Source organism: Triturus cristatus, chromosome 1_1 (genome assembly GCF_964204655.1).
Source record: "Triturus cristatus chromosome 1_1, aTriCri1.1, whole genome shotgun sequence".
NCBI classification, from domain to species: domain Eukaryota; kingdom Metazoa; phylum Chordata; class Amphibia; order Caudata; family Salamandridae; genus Triturus; species Triturus cristatus.
In genome coordinates this window covers 104,053,032-104,069,661 of record NC_140579.1, presented here as the reverse complement: position 1 = coordinate 104,069,661, position 16,630 = coordinate 104,053,032, and the positions used below count along the sequence as shown (strand labels likewise).

The window sequence follows — 16,630 nt, the reverse complement described above, 5'->3', positions numbered from 1 at the left end:
ACCGCCATCATCCACAAATCCACCCTCCGGCTGCGCACACTCCCCGATGAGCCCACAGACCTAATGGAACAGCTACACTTCAAGTTACAGGCCAGCCCTACCACCACCTTCCAAGGAACTCTCATCTACCGACCCCCCGGACTCTGCGGACCTTTCACCAACTCCATCACGGACATCATCTTCCCGCAAGCCATCGCATCCACCAGCTAGACCCTGCTGGGAGACCTTAACTTACACCTCGACAACCAACTAGACCCCAACACCACATCCCTCCTGGACAACCCCCACAACATGCACTCAGCAGGACACACCCTCGACCCCCTCTTCACAACAGGAAACTTCAATTTCAGCCACACCACCGAACTCTCGTGGACAGACCACCGATGCATCCACTTCACCTTCAGAACACCCACCATCCACAGGCACCAGTACCTGCTCCCACGAAGAAACTGGACCAAAATCACCGACGACCAGCTCACCTCCTCACTCGGCAACTCCACCCTAACTACCGCGGAAGATGACGACCCCAATACCGCAGCCCGAACTCTGCACAGATGGAACTCCGACAGCGCCAACACCATAGCCCCCCTCAAAAAGAACACCACCACACATGCCAAGAAAGCCAGATGGTTTACCACCGAACTTCGAGAGTCTAGACTCAAATGCCGCTGCCTCGAAAAGGCCTGGAGGAATTCCAAATCCACAGAAGCCCACAACAAGTTCATTGCTGCCACCAACACCCACCACCAACTCAACAGAAATACAAAAAAAACTGCGATCGAAGACAAAATCTCCACACGCGCACAACAGCCAAGAACTCTTCAGCATCATCAAGGAGTTCGCCCAACCCACCAGCGAGTCTACTGACATTCCTCCCTCACAAGACCTCTGCAACAAACTCAGCACCTTCTTCCACCACAAAATCAAGAACATCTACGACAACTTCGACGAAGACAACCAACACATTGAACCCTCACCAACCACCCCCGACACCCTGAAGCCAACGATTGACAGCTGGACAGCCCTCACCACCGAAGACCCACTGAAGACAATGAAGTCAATCCACTCCAGGGCCCCCACGGACCCCTGCCTCCACCACATCTTCAACAGAGCCGCCAACACCATTGCACCCATGCTTCACCACACCATCAACCGTTCCTTGGTGAACGCCTCGTTCCCGACGACTGGAAACACGCCGAGATCAACCCCCTCCTGAAGAAGTCCTTGGCGGACCCCACCGATCTCAAAAACTACAGCCCCATCTCCCTGCTTTCGTTCCCAGCGAAAGTCATCGAGAAAGCCATCAACAGCCAACTCCCCACCTTCATCGAAGAGCACAACATCCTCCTCCCAATCCGGCTTCAGAAAAAACCACAGCACAAAAACCGCCCTCCTCGCCGCAACAGTCGACATACGCTCCCTCCTGGACAGAGGAGAAACAGTAGCCCTCATCCTCCTCGACCTCTCACAGTCTCCTCGACCTCTCAGCGGCTTTAGACACAGTCTCCACCCAAACATGCAGACTCTACGATGCAGGGATCGTGGACAAGGCTCTCGACTGGATCCACTCTTTTCTCTCCGAAAGAACGCAGCGGGTCAGACTCCCTCCTTGCCTCTCGGACCCTACACCAACCACCTGCGGAGTCCCCCAGGGATCCTTCCTCAGCCCCACGCTCTTCAAAGTCTACATGGCTCCGCTCGCCCCATCGTCAGAACCCACAGACTCAACATTGTTTCATACGCAGACTACACCCAACTCATCCTCTGCCTATCCAACAAACCCAACGCAGCAAAACACAACTTTGAAAAAGGCATGGAAGCCTTCACCAAATGGATGAAAAACAGCTGCCTACAACTCAACACTGACAAAACAGAAGTACTCATCATGGGCCCACACCCCGTGGCCTGGAACGACACCTGGTGGGCCTCCACCCTCCGAAGCCCACCCACCCCCACGGACCACACACAACCTTGGAATCATCCTGGACTCTGAGCTCAAAATGGACCGCAAGGTCAACTCTGTCGCATCCTCCTGCTTCCACACCCTCCGCCTCCTACGTAAGACCTTCAAATGGATCCCCCTCGAGTGAAAGACAGTCAATCACGCCCTCGTCACCAGCAGACTCGACTACAGCAACGCACTCTACGTCGGAGTAAACAAAAACCTCACCCGCACGCTATAAAACATCCAGAACGCCGCCGCAAGACTGGTCCTCAACTTGCCAAGACACTGCCATATCTCCCAGCACCTGTGCGCACTCCACTGGCTCGCCATTGAGGCTAGAATCACCTTCAAGATTCTCACTGACACACAAAGCTCTCCACAACACCTGACCAGCATACCTGAACAGCCGACTCAAATTCCACGCACCCCAAAGGACCCTAAGATCAGCCCAGCTCTCCTACGCCATGGTCCCCCATGCCAGAAAGACAAGTTCGGGAGGCCGCGCCTTCTCCTTCCTTGCGACCAGAGCATGGAACGCCCTGCCGCTCCACCTCAGACAGACATCACTCGCCATCAAAACTTGGCTCTTCGACAGACCCCCTCCTTGATGGACTGGAACCTGCACCTCCCCAACGCCTTGAGACCCTTACGTGTGAGATGTCGCGCATAACAAACAATTGATTGATTGAATAGTCTCTTTTGGAAGAGTGCGTAGAAGAAGATGACCATGAAGGTGTTTCATGCCTTTTATGGTGGCTACGTGAAGTGGACCTCCGTCGTGGTGATGAAGTTGGAGTCTCCAGTCATGTTGTCGAGCCCTGGAAGGAGTGGTAGGAGCAAGGTCCACCGACTGCACCAAACGAGCCAGAGGTGATCTGTGGAGAGGGCTAGAGTAATCCAGAGGTTGTTGAGCCTGCATAGTGGCAGAACGCTGCCAGCGGTGTACTGGAAGGAGCCATTTGGACGGAAGACGATCTCTATCTCTCCTCCCGCTGTGCAGGAGAACAGTAGCCTGTGGTGTGCTCTTCCATGCTTGCCGTGCAGGAGACGGCGAAATGGAACCTCGACGTCAAGAGAGGTACCGGAGGCGATCTTGTCTGCGAGATTGAGGACACTGAGCAACCCTTCGACTTTGAGCAGGTAGACTGTGAATGTCTTACCGATGGTGATCGGTGCGTCAACGTTGAAAGTTGAGTGCCTCGACATCAATGCTATGCGCCACCAAGACCTCTGTATGAGAAGACACTAATGGAGTTCAAGTTCTCGACGTCGGGGGATGAGTCACCGATGGAGACTGAAGTGTTGATGTCGAGTGAGACTGGTGCTTCGACGTTGGGATTGAACTGGCCAACGGAGACCGATGTCTCGACGTTGTGTGGGGAGATGGTGATGGAGAACGTCCTCTGAATGTCAAACCTCTTCGGGAGGACGTCAGACTGGATCAAGGTCTTGACGTTGACAGCCGCCAGGTTGACGGTAATGGAGGACTTCGCCTCGACGTTGAGCGTCTTAGTGACGGCGACAATGGACAAAGATGTCTTGACATTGGCCGTCGCCGTGTTGACGGCAACGGAGGTGGATGATCCGATGTCGGTGTATGACGTCGATGGGTAGACGTACCTCTATTTCCCTGAGAAGTCTTCGATGACCAGAGATGTTCCTACGCTTTCAACGGCGGTCTAGTAGACATAGAAACTCTCACAGCCGATCTCTTCATCGTTGGAGGCATTTTCAATGCCGAAGAACAGACTGGGACCTTACTCGAAGAAGTCGACCTAGGTATCTTCTTGTGCCTCCCTGGAGATCTGCCTCTGGAGGTAGTAGATGTCTTTTTCTCTATGAGGCCATAAAAGTGGATTTTTTTTTATCTCCTTGAGAGTGCATCTAGAAATATTCATGCACAGTTGGCAGGTCTCAGGAGTATGAGACTCAGGAAGATAGAGCATACAAAAAGAATGGGAATCTGTTTTGGCCTTCTTTTAGCAACAGGAGGGGCAAGGATCAAAAAGAGAAGGCATAATCTGACAGAAAAAGGCAAAAATTGTGTCACAAAAAGGTAACTTCAACAGGTGAAAAATGTCGAATGAAGAGGAATTAGTAGCAATAAAAGGAATATTTTATGACAAAAAGCCAAAAAAATACAGAGCTGAAGATCCAGGGTCCTGATTGAAGGAGCCGGAAATAACAACTGACCCAATTGTCACCCCTAAGGCATGATGAATAGCTGGGGGTCATGGCTGCCTTAAAGGCAAGGTACCAGTTTATGCTTGGAATTGCTTTCACTTTCTATGCTGTTGAGTTTTCAATGCAGCCTATGAGCTAACAATGCCTGCTGTTTTGCCGGGCAACTATCTACTGTCCATTAAAGAGAGTTCAAGTGTCTCCTTGTCCGGTTTTCTTCAATCTATTGTTGCAAAGCAGATTTCTAGAGCATTGGTTAGCCTTGGTTTTTTTCTTGGAGTCTGCATTGGTTTGTTAAATGGGGTCCTCGTGCGTGGGCGGGAATATTCAGTGCTTATGACTATTGATTAGGATCCCCTGGAAGAGAATGTACGCTCATCACACTGCAGAATTCCTGCTTGTCCTACTGCTCCTCACCTCAGATGCAGAACTCACGCTCGTCCCCTTGCACTGCCCCCCAGATATAGATCCAACTCTTATCCCACTGCAGAAGCCACACTCGTCACATTGCTCTGCACCCTAGATGCAGAACTCATGCTTGTTCCATTGCTCTGCAACCCAGATGTAGAACCCACGCTTGGCCCATTGCACTGCCCTCCAGATACAGACCCAACTCTCATCCCACTGCAGAACCCACACTCGTCCCATTGCTCTGCAACCCAGATGCAGAAGCCATGCTCGCCCCATTGCTCTCCACCCCAAATGTAGAACCCACGCTCGTCCCATTGCTCTGCAGCTTAGATGCAGAACCCCCACTCGTCCCATTGCACCGCCCCCCAGATACAGAACCAACGCTCATCCCACTGCAGGATTCCCGCTCATCCCACTGCTCTGCACTTCAGATACCGGACCCACACTAGTCCCATTGCTCTGCACCCTAGATACAGAACCCACGCTCGTCTCATTGCTCTGCACCCCAGATACAGAACCCACGCTCGTCCCATTGCACTGAAACCCAGATACAGAACCCTCGCTCGTCCCATTGCACTGCCCCAGAGATACAGAAACCTGCTCGTCCCACTGCACTGCCCCAGATACAGAACCCACGCTCGTCCCACTGCACAACAGATACAGAACCTATGCTCATCCCATTGTAGACCCCACCTCGTTCCATTGTTCTGCACCTCAGATGCAGAACCCACGCTCATCCCATTGCCCTGCCCCCCAGATACAGAACCTATGCTCATCCCACTGCAGAACCCACCTTGTCCCACTGCACTGCCCCGATACAGAACCCACGCTCGTCCCACTGCACTGCCCAACAGATACAGAACCTATGCTCATCCCATTGCAGATCCCGCCTCATTCCATTGCTCTGCACCTCAGATACAGAACCCACGCTCGTCCCATTGCCCTGTCCCCCAGATACAGAATGTACGCTCATCCCACTGCAGAATTCCCGCTCGTTCCACTGCTCTGCACCCCAAATGCAGAACTCAGGCACATCCCATTGCTCTGCACCTCAGATGCAAAACCCACGCTCGTTCCATTGCACTGTCCCCTTGATACAGAACCCACGCTCGTCCTACTGCACTGCCCCCTAGATACAGAACCTACGCTCTTCCCACTGCATAACTCACACTCGTCCCATTGCTCTGCACCTCAGATGCAGAATCTACACTCATGCAACTGCAGAACCCATGCTCGTCCTAATGCTCTGCACCTCAGATGCAGAACCCAGGCCCGTCCCAGTCTGCTGCAGGGGCTGCAATAGAAGGCCACGCCCCTCTTGCAGCGTGTGTGTAAGCTGCTAATTCACATTCTGCTGCAGGGGCTCCAATAAGAGGACACACCCCTCTTGCAGAGTGTGTGTAAGCTACTAATTTGCATTCTGCTGCAGGGCTGCAATAAGAGGCCATGCCCATCTTGCAGCATGTGTGTAAGCTGCCTATTCACATTCTGCTGCAGGGACTGCAATAAGAGGCCATGCCCCTCTGTCACAGACTGCAGAAGCTGAAGTCATCAAAACACATATCTTCTGTGCATCATAACAGCCTAGGTCCAACCTGGAGACTGGCGGTACGGGGGGAATGGATGAAGAATTCCTATTAACATTACTCCACTATCAGATTCAAATCTCCTGTTTCCTACATATCCATGAAATACACTGAGACTCTCCTGGTAATGAGGGCCCACACTCATCAGTAAGAGTGTAGGTAGAAAAGGGAAACTCAGTGAATTCTGCACCTTTCCCGCCTAGCACCTGCAATCACTTCTGCACCCATGAGGCTGTGCCTTAGGAGGAATGTACCCACCTGCCTCAAACATCAATCCACCATCCCTTGAAAACACAACTATGGAAAATTATGCTCTCAGTTCCTCATACTTGCTTGTCCCATCCGGCTGCACCACTCGAGAGCAGTCTATGGTCCTCCACACATCGCCATGACTGCACCACACAAGAGCAGTCTATGGTCCTCCTCACATCGCCATGACTGCACCACGCAAGAGCAGTCTATGCTCTTCCTCACATCGCCATGAATGCACCACATGAGAGCAGTCTGTGGTCACCCTCACATCGCCATGACTGCACCACACACGAGCCGTCTGTGGTCCCCCTCACATCACCATGTATCCCCTCTCCTCATGCCAAGCTCCTGCAAGATCTACAAGACTCATCCAGTGAGAGACCCAGATTCTCCAATGAGCTCATACCTTAGGCATGCTGTGCTCCTTGAAGACACCAGGGCTGTGGCTGAGGTTAGGGGTGCGGCTCCTGCGGAGAGGGGTTGCAGCCGGTGGAGGTGCACTTGCTTCTTCAGCTTTGCCCTCAGAGGAAGCAGTGCTCTTCTTTCGGCCCCTACGTCCGGGGGCCACAGACTCTTGAGAGGAATCTGTTTGCTGAGCCTGATAGAAGTAGATAGGATATTTTGAGGGGGGAGGGGGGAGAGGGGAGGGGGGAGGGGGGGGGAGAAAGTAGATAGGATAGTTTGAGGGGGAGAAGAGAGAAAAATCAAGATTCCTTTCTGAGAGAGAGCAGAGACAGATGAGTAGTGGGAGAGGAGTCAGTTTAAGCTCTTCTGTACAGGGGGTTGAGTTTAGATCTTTACAACCAGGCCCATGATATAGTAATCAAGGGGCATGTAGAACTAATAGAGGCTTCTTTGAAGAGCTCTCTAAGGGCATGAGAAGTGAAGTGATACGCCCACCCAACACAGTATTCCAAGCATTCTTGGAGCTGTGGAAGATCCCCCCCCCCCACCCCCCTTTTAGAAATGATCAATCTTAGGTACAAAGGAAACCTCCGTAGCTACGATCTGTCAACCCGAAGAAATCTTCTGAATGGAAGGAGTGTTTGAACTCCACACTTGTTCCCTCATCAACCTCTCTCTACAGACCAATTAATGACTTTATTTACCAGCACAAAGTTCAAATGTTACTAAAAATGCAGCGACAAGTGTCACTGTGCGCTGGAAGGCTTTTTGCAAAACTGGACTGGTCAACTAGCTGTTGCTTATTGCTATATTGGAGTGTTAAACTGGTACTAATGAGGTGCAACCAATGCCCAGATAGTGTTACCAAGTTTAAAAATGACTAAATAATGAAGTAATACTATTACAAAATGTGCCGCATTATGCTGCATAACTTGCGTCTTCCATGTTGCATAATTTACTCAAACCTGCTGCATAATGTGGCTCTCGCCTGCATTATTCGAGTGGCCCTGGCTATAACTTGTACCCCCACCATGCCCTGCTTATGACCTCACATATTAAAATCAGTGATGACACATCAAATGACATCACTAATGACATCATGCAATGAATGCCAATGCGTGGTACATTTTTCAGACTGGAATGCATTCATTAAGCTACACCTAAACCAGATTTTATAAAGCTTCTCTACTGTTGATGAGTGTAACCTTTTGCAAAACGGACATAAAACATGTGAATTCAGCCACATTTATTAGATAGTATGTGTTTTTTCTCTTGGTATTTAGGTGTTTATGAAACAAAATGGCTCTGTAGATATTCATGCAATTGGTAAGCTATTAAACCTTGTATACTGTTTAAGAAAATATTTGTTAATTATTTATCTTAATGAGACTTGTCGGTTAAGGACTTAGAAACCCCACTAGAACAACGCATACGATGAAAGTACACCTTAAACCATGTGTGTTAGTCATTCACCCATATAATCATTCATGCATAATGTCTTAAAATTTCCAGTGAACTTCTAGAAATAATTATTAGCACTTTATTAGCACTTTATAAATCTCCAGTTTATATAAAATTTCACTATAGCTGTAAAGGACAACTCTTTAGCGTCAGCATGTACACAGAAATCCACAGCTAAATAATGTACTCTAAGGAAAAACTTGATTTCTGACAATGTTTGGTACAGACCTTTGATTTAAGGAATAACCTATTTGAAAAGTACATCTGCAACGCACACTGGCTGTGCTCAGTCTCTGCCTTGTTTCAATGCAGTTCTGCTTGCACCTTTTACTTCACTGATAGCTAAAGAGTGCACCACATACCTTTTACCATGCGGAAGGAGATTGGCTCCAGCATTACACTGTTTCTACTGTGCACTTGCACACAAGCGCAGACAGTCTATCTATAGGTTTCTGAGCCCTTTATTCCATACTGTGCCTTGTAAAACTATCCATTGATTTATAGATTAATTTGAAGAGCATTAGCTTGAACGATGTCATCAATAATGTTAACATGCAATGAGTGCTGCGATCAATTATTTTATATAACATGTCATGAGTGATGTAATACGTGAGGTCATAAGCAGTGCTTAGCGGGGCACAAAATATTGTTGCAGATGTAACTGGAGAATTTCAGTGTATCTTTCGGTGTTAAAACATTACGTTATGTGTGACATTGTCACTTAACTGTAACATGAACTGTGAATTTCTAGGTTTTTAAAAATGTAACTTATGGTCTTTTTTACATACCAAATATAACATTACTTTAATCTTTGTTTTTTCAGTACATTTGAGTTTTTTTTTTTACGTAAGTTACGTTTTGTATTCCCATACCCAACTATAACATCACTTTACCTTTCTTTTTTGAGTAATTTTTTTTTTTTATCATATTCAGGCAACTCTAAGCTGTGGAAAACTTTCCTCCATGTACAACAGGGAAGTTGGCAGCATAGCTTGGTGTCCGGAGCCATGCTCTGGGGCCAAAAGCCTCCATGGGCAGCTAACCGGCTACTGTGCATGGCTTTTTAACCCCTTCCATGCCCATGACGGAACGGTTCCGTCATGAGCATCGGTTGCGCTGTGCTCATGACGGAACCGTTCCGTCATGGCCCCGCCCGCGCTCGAACCCTTCAGCACCGCGGGGGAATTCCCGCCGCGCTGAAGGGGTTAATCCAACCAGTCCTTATTTACACACGTGTGATTGTGTGTAGAAGAGATTAGATATAGTTTTTTCGTTTTTTATCTCTACTGAAGACGGATAATATCCAGAAACACATGTGTCTAGAGATTCACAGCACTAACCTGCACCAACTGTGGTGAACCACTACAGCTAAAATTCAAGTAAGAAATCACTGTGAACTGCATTTACCACAATGCTAAGGGGCGAACTGTGCTGGGAGGTGAGGCAGTGTGCTCCCATCCCCCATTTGTTTGAAAAGGCTCCCTTGAGCCACTGAGCTGACGAGCTCTTGGCGATGCACCTGTGCGCCAGAGAGAGGTACTGAGACATGAGAGACTATGGCAGCCTTTCCAGCAACCCCAGAAGGAATTTTCGTTTTTTATCTCTACTGAAGACGGATAATATCCAGAAACACGTGTGTCTAGAGATTCACAGCACTAACCTGCACCAACTTTGGTGAACCACTACAGCTAAAATTCAAGTAAGAAATCACTGTGAACTGCATTTACCACAATGCTAAGGGGTGAACTGTGCTGGGAGGTGAGGCAGTGTGCTCCCATCCCCCATTTGTTTGAAAAGGCTCCCTTGAGCCACTGAGCTGACGAGCTCTTGGCGATGCACCTGTGCGCCAGAGAGAGGTACTGAGACCTGAGAGACTATGGCAGCCATTCCAGCAACCCCAGAAGGAATTTTTGTTTTTTATCTCTACTGAAGACGGATAATATCCAGAAACACATGTGTCTAGAGATTCACAGCACTAACCTGCACCAACTTTGGTGAACCCCTACAGCTAAAATTCAAGTAGGAAATCACTGTGAACTGCATTTACCACAATGCTAAGGGGCGAACTGTGCTGGGAGGTGAGGCAGTGTGCTCCCATCCCCCATTTGTTTGAAAAGGCTCCCTTGAGCCACTGAGCTGACAAGCTCTTGGCGATGCACCTGTGCGCAAGAGAGAGGTACTGAGACCTGAGAGACTATGGCAGCCTTTCCAGCAACCCCAGAAGGAATTTTCGTTTTTTATCTCTACTGAAGACGGATAATATCCAGAAACATATGTGTCTAGAGATTCACAGCACTAACCTGCGCCAACTTTGGTGAACCACTACAGCTAAAATTCAAGTAAGAAATCACTGTGAACTGCATTTACCACAATGCTAAGGGGTGAACTGTGCTGGGAGGTGAGGCAGTGTGCTCCCATCCCCCATTTGTAAATATAAAGACCTTCCATCTAAGTGAGTTCTTCTCAAGGCTACTCGATAGTGGTGCCGAAGATATTAAAGTCACTACATCCTGGGGTGACGCTAGGACGAAACTATTACATAGTCATCCTGGGATGACGCTGATAAGCTAGGCCGAATGCTTTCACTGTTGAATGTCTCTTCCCAGTTTTTTCAGACGCCATGTCTCTGGATAGAATTTTTCCAGTTCCCTTCCTGAAATGCTAATGGCAATTAATAGCCAACAACTCCCTATCAGCTTTTTCTATAGCTAGTGGGCTTGTTTCAACTACTATTCACTTTCTGCCCAATGAAATAACTTCTTTTGTATATCTTTGACCTTCCATTAGGTACGCATTACTCCTGCTGGACCATTAAAGCCAATGAGGGAGAGCCGTGTTACTCCTGCAGGACCTTTATTTTATTTTCTGGGTCCTGTGGGTCTATTGTGTGACACAAACTTTTTTTTTTTTTTTTACAGCGTGTTCACTATGAAGGGATACTTTTATTTCAACTTGGTGCCTTTGGATTTTCCCTTCGCGTGTGAGGAGAGAGACAGACTTTCGTTGCCTCCAGCCCTGCTAACTCTGCTACCTTTCGCGACACCCGCTCCGCGGGTGCCGCTCATCTGCCCTGTGACCCTCTGCTCCCTGGTGTGAGCGGCTCCACAGCCGGTGGAGGGATAACGCGCTCCCAGGTCGAGTTAACTTAAAAGTGCACAGTGCGTGGAGCCTACCGGGGGACTGCGAGGACCAGCAGCCCCAGCTCTTCACTGCTGCTGCCTCTTCCCCCGGCGGCCACGCCCCCAGCCTTCAGCCTTATCAACGCCTGGGTGTGTCTGCTGAGTGGGTGCCTTTGGATTTTCCCTTCGCGTGTGAGGAGAGAGACAGACTTTCGTTGCCTCCAGCCCTGCTAACTCTGCTACCTTTCGCGACACCCGCTCCGCGGGTGCCGCTCATCTGCCCTGTGACCCTCTGCTCCCTGGTGTGAGCGGCTCCACAGCCGGTGGAGGGATAACGCGCTCCCAGGTCGAGTTAACTTAAAAGTGCACAGTGCGTGGAGCCTACCGGGGGACTGCGAGGACCAGCAGCCCCAGCTCTTCACTGCTGCTGCCTCTTCCCCCGGCGGCCACGCCCCCAGCCTTCAGCCTTATCAACGCCTGGGTGTGTCTGCTGAGTGGGTGCCTTTGGATTTTCCCTTCGCGTGTGAGGAGAGAGACAGACTTTCGTTGCCTCCAGCCCTGCTAACTCTGCTACCTTTCGCGACACCCGCTCCGCGGGTGCCGCTCATCTGCCCTGTGACCCTCTGCTCCCTGGTGTGAGCGGCTCCACAGCCGGTGGAGGGATAACGCGCTCCCAGGTCGAGTTAACTTAAAAGTGCACAGTGCGTGGAGCCTACCGGGGGACTGCGAGGACCAGCAGCCCCAGCTCTTCACTGCTGCTGCCTCTTCCCCCGGCGGCCACGCCCCCAGCCTTCAGCCTTATCAACGCCTGGGTGTGTCTGCTGAGTGGGTGCCTTTGGATTTTCCCTTCGCGTGTGAGGAGAGAGACAGACTTTCGTTGCCTCCAGCCCTGCTAACTCTGCTACCTTTCGCAACACCCGCTCCGCGGGTGCCGCTCATCTGCCCTGTGACCCTCTGCTCCCTGGTGTGAGCGGCTCCACAGCCGGTGGAGGGATAACGCGCTCCCAGGTCGAGTTAACTTAAAAGTGCACAGTGCGTGGAGCCTACCGGGGGACTGCGAGGACCAGCAGCCCCAGCTCTTCACTGCTGCTGCCTCTTCCCCCGGCGGCCACGCCCCCAACCTTCTTGTACTTCATTGGCCTCAGCACCACCGTGACGCGGGACGCGCGCGGTACGGAGCACGGGGCAAAGAGCGGGCCGTTTGAGGCCGTTCGAGTACGTGAGAGTCCGGTCCGGGCCCCCCCTCTTTGCCTGTATCCAAAGGTCTTTGAACCATTAGTAAAATGTGTACACGGGAAACCAGGAGCAAAACTTCTTCACTAGCTGCATCCGGGGCTGTTAAAGGCCCTATTGACACTTACTTTGCTAAAGCTGGCTCCCTTTTGATTGAGGAAATCGAGGTTCTGGAGCGCAGAATCTCACAAGAAATAGACTGGGTAAGGAGGTCTTCAATGGGCCCTATGGCCCAAGCTAGAACCCCAGAAAACAGATCTGGTCTTCCAAACAGCCATTGCACAGACCAGGCAACATGTCCACTCCCAGTCACTAATCCCACCAACCCCGAGCTCACTATTGAGGTCCCGAGTGACTTTGAGGACATGAGCCTTATGGCCCTACCTAACACCCAAATTCTCCAGCTTATAACCACAGAGAACATTGAGACAGCCAAAGTTGTAGGAACCAACTTAGATAGCAATAGGGGTACTAGGGAAGGGGCTATTCCTAAAAAGAAGCAGGGGCTTCAAAATAAAGAAGATCATAGGACCAAAACTCCGAAATCCAAGCAAGTCAGAGGCAAAAGGGAGAAAGGTGCTTCCTCTGACCCTATTGTGAATATATCAGGACCGCCATCTCCCCCTAGAATGATCAATTCAACCTCACTACCACAACTCAGCAGCAACGCACCATTAGACACTACCTCAGACGACATCACTTTAGAGGATATAGGCACACTAGTTAGGTCTCTGCTGAGCCCCCTTGAGGCAAGACTTATCAAGATCGAAGCTAGATTAGTTAGCACAGAAAAGGCAACCGTGCAACTTGCCGACTCAAGGAAAATTGTTAACAGTGGGACCAAAACAACAAGAGAGGGACCAGGACCAAAATCCACCAAAGGCAATGGTCCTCCCACAACAATAATTAATAAACCCCCACAAACTAATCCCAAACCCTCACAACCTGCACCAATCAACGCTCCGGCATCACTAGTTGCAAACAAGGCCCCTATCCCTACCCAACAAACGGCAACTGCTACCCCAAAATCAACCCTTCCACTGAAAGATAATATTCAGCCTCCGGCTAAAGCTAAGAGAGATCCTCCTACTACTGGAGAGAAACCTAATACTACTCCCAAACCTAAATCCATAAACCTCCCCCCAGAAGCAGCACCCTACACTCTAGTTCTGGCGGGGGTTCCTGAACTAAATTCCACCACATTTGAATCCACCACTTCACTCAAAAACAAAGTAATCAACTGGCTCTCCGTAAACAGACCGCTACCGAGAGGAACTACTAGCGATATATCCATGGCTAGGAGGGCAACGTGGGTGGGCTACACTAAGAAATCCATTAGAGGTGACTGTATTCTGGTCACCTTCAGAGATCCGAATACAGCCGCATATATCTGTACCTGTGCTGCTGATGAGGATTTTGCGAGCATCATCCAACCATTACCCCTCTCATTTTTTTACCCCTCAAATCTGTATAACCTTGAGGACCACAGGTGGAGGTACCACCAGGATTTGCTGGAGGGTTGGGATAACTGTCACAGGGAGAACAACAACTATCCGTCACACAGGGAAAGACCAACAGAGCAGTTCCCTACATATGGGGATGAGGCCGGCTGGGAAACTGTCACAAGAAGGAGGGGGGGAGGTGGTGGACACAGGAGGGGAATTTCAGGGCCACATAGAATACACTACCCCGCCTATTTATCTACCCAGAACCGATACAGCAGTCTTGAAATGGTAGACTGACATGCGGTTGATGAGGGGAGCGCAACTCAAATATCTCCCACAAACGAGCCCAAATTCGCCACAGCTGCTGATACTTATTTTTTAGCACCTGGCACAGTTGATCCCAGACAGGTCCCAAGCGTTACGCCTTCCTCTCCTTCCCCTGATAACAGACCCAAGGGTACGTTCCTCGTCCCCACAAATCCACGGCCGCCCCACGAGTGTACTACTACCAACTCGGTTTTTATGGGCACGGCCTCCACCCAACCACTAGAAATAACAGTGATTTCTTGGAATGTGGCAGGCCTTGCTAGCAAAATAGATTGCACAGAATGGGGTACATACATCAGATCAAAAAATATAATTCTTCTACAAGAAACTTGGGCGCGCGAAGAAACAGCATTCCCGGGTTTTGCCTCCTTCTTTAAAGCAGCTAAATGGGGGGGAAGGGGTAGGCCATCTGGGGGACTAACTACATGGGTAGCCACGGACTTAGGTTGCCAAGCTACTTATTTAGAGACCGCTTCTGATGATCTATTGGCTGTCTCACTCGAGTGGCCGGACTCATCGAAGTTGCTAGTAATCAATATCTACTCAAGGCCGGTTCCAATGCACAAAGAATCTGGCACAGTGGATGAGCTAGCCAAGCTCTTAGAAGGAATCCCAAGCGAACTTGCTTGCCTGGTAGGAGGCGATTTCAATGCTCAATACGAACCACTGCCTGGGCTACGTGATGGTCCTTCCCTGGAGGAAGATTCATATTGGCTTATACCTGAGACGGTGGCACCACCCCCACGGGCCTGGACTCCTTTAGCCCTACAGATAACTGCCCTCACCCTCAACCTTGGTTTAAGGGCATGCAACGGTCGTACCAAATCAGACACACCAAGTACCCATACCTTTAACAAACCCGGCAGCGAATCCAGATTGGACTACATTATGGTCAAACTGTTTATGTGGCCAGCAATAGTCGAATTTAAAGTCACCCCAAGATTAGACAGTGACCACAATTCCCTGGAACTGACTTATTCCCTGCCTGGGAGAGAGGCAATAATCAATGGGTCGGACAAAGATAAAACGGGCCTCCTACTTGAAAATAATCGTAGGAAGGTCAAGTGGGAGAAACTGGCCAGCAACCCAGAACGAATATCCCGGCTATATGAAAGGATAATCCCATTACTGGAGGATGCCTTCCAGCTAGGAACTAGGGTCTTAGACGATGCTACTAGAGGAGAGCTTGCACAAATACATGCAGGCATCCTCACCACCCTAGAGCAGGACCTATTCTCATCTGCAAGGCAAAGGAATGGCCCTAAACCGAAGACATCTTGGTATAATGCCGCTTGCAGGGAAGCCAAGGCCCACTTGCTACTTGCTATAAAGGAACACCATAACAAAGATGAAATCCGCGCCAGGAGAAGATCATATAAAACCCTCCTGGAGAACGCAAGGGCAGAATGGGACCACGATTACTGGGAAAACCTCACTAATGCATTAACAGCTAGAGATTCCCGTAAATTTTGGCGCGTAGTGGCGAACGGCACGGAGGATTTATCCTCCGCAATAGAGCCCAATATAGCCCCTACGGTATGGCAGACCCACTTTGAGGCCCTGTACGCAGAGGGTGGGGGTGAACAGAACAGAGATGGTCCCACAATTTCATCCTGTCCCACTAGGGTTGTTTTCACCGAAAAAGAAGTGAGGGACGCCATTAAAGGGCTAGCTGCCGGAAAAGCCCCAGGACTTGATGGGGTGCCCGGTGACCTGTTTAAGCAGGAACCCGGGATATGGGCACCCTATCTTACACTAATATTCAATGCCATTGCGGGGGGACTGGAGGTGCCCGATACTTGGAGGGGAGCAGAGGTGGTCCCAATTTACAAAAAGGGATCCCCCTTGCTCCCTTCCAACTATCGTCCTATCAGTCTAATCGACATATCCCAAAAATTGTTCGGTAGACGGATTCTGAATCGACTGCAGGCCTGGACCGAAGAAATGGAAATTTTGTCCCCTTACCAGGCAGGATTCAGGGAGGGTGTATCAACCATAGACCAAATCTTCAGGTTAAATCTCCTCTACTGGAGAACAGCTGTAATCGAGGGCGGCAGTCTATATACCATCTTTGTAGACCTACGTGCCGCCTTTGATTTGGTTCCCAGAGCGAGGCTATGGAGAGTCATGGAAGAGTTGAATGTCCCTACTGACATCCTGACAATCCTGATGAGACTCCACCACAACAACTACGCTCGCGTAAGGTGTGGCAAAGGTGGCAAACTAACCGAAAGGTTCCCCGTTCGCAGAGGTGTGAGACAGGGT

At 49.9% G+C, this 16,630-nt stretch overlaps 1 protein-coding gene across 7 annotated transcripts in view; it reads right to left on the bottom strand.

Annotated features, from left to right (window-relative positions):
• Positions 1-16,630, bottom strand: part of MDC1 (mediator of DNA damage checkpoint 1) — a 212,987-nt gene that overhangs the window by 15,539 nt on the left and 180,818 nt on the right. For 6 of the 7 annotated variants that reach the window (XR_014962557.1, XM_085609059.1, XM_085609103.1 and 3 more), the window contains one exon: positions 6,782-6,973. The exons of the other annotated variant lie outside the window; for it this stretch is intronic. Coding sequence is in view for 5 of the 6 variants with exons in the window: in XM_085609059.1 (XP_085465185.1) it covers positions 6,782-6,973 (192 nt within the window). In the remaining variant the exon portion in view is untranslated. The remainder of the gene's footprint in view (positions 1-6,781; positions 6,974-16,630) is intronic. 7 annotated transcript variants of the gene reach the window in all.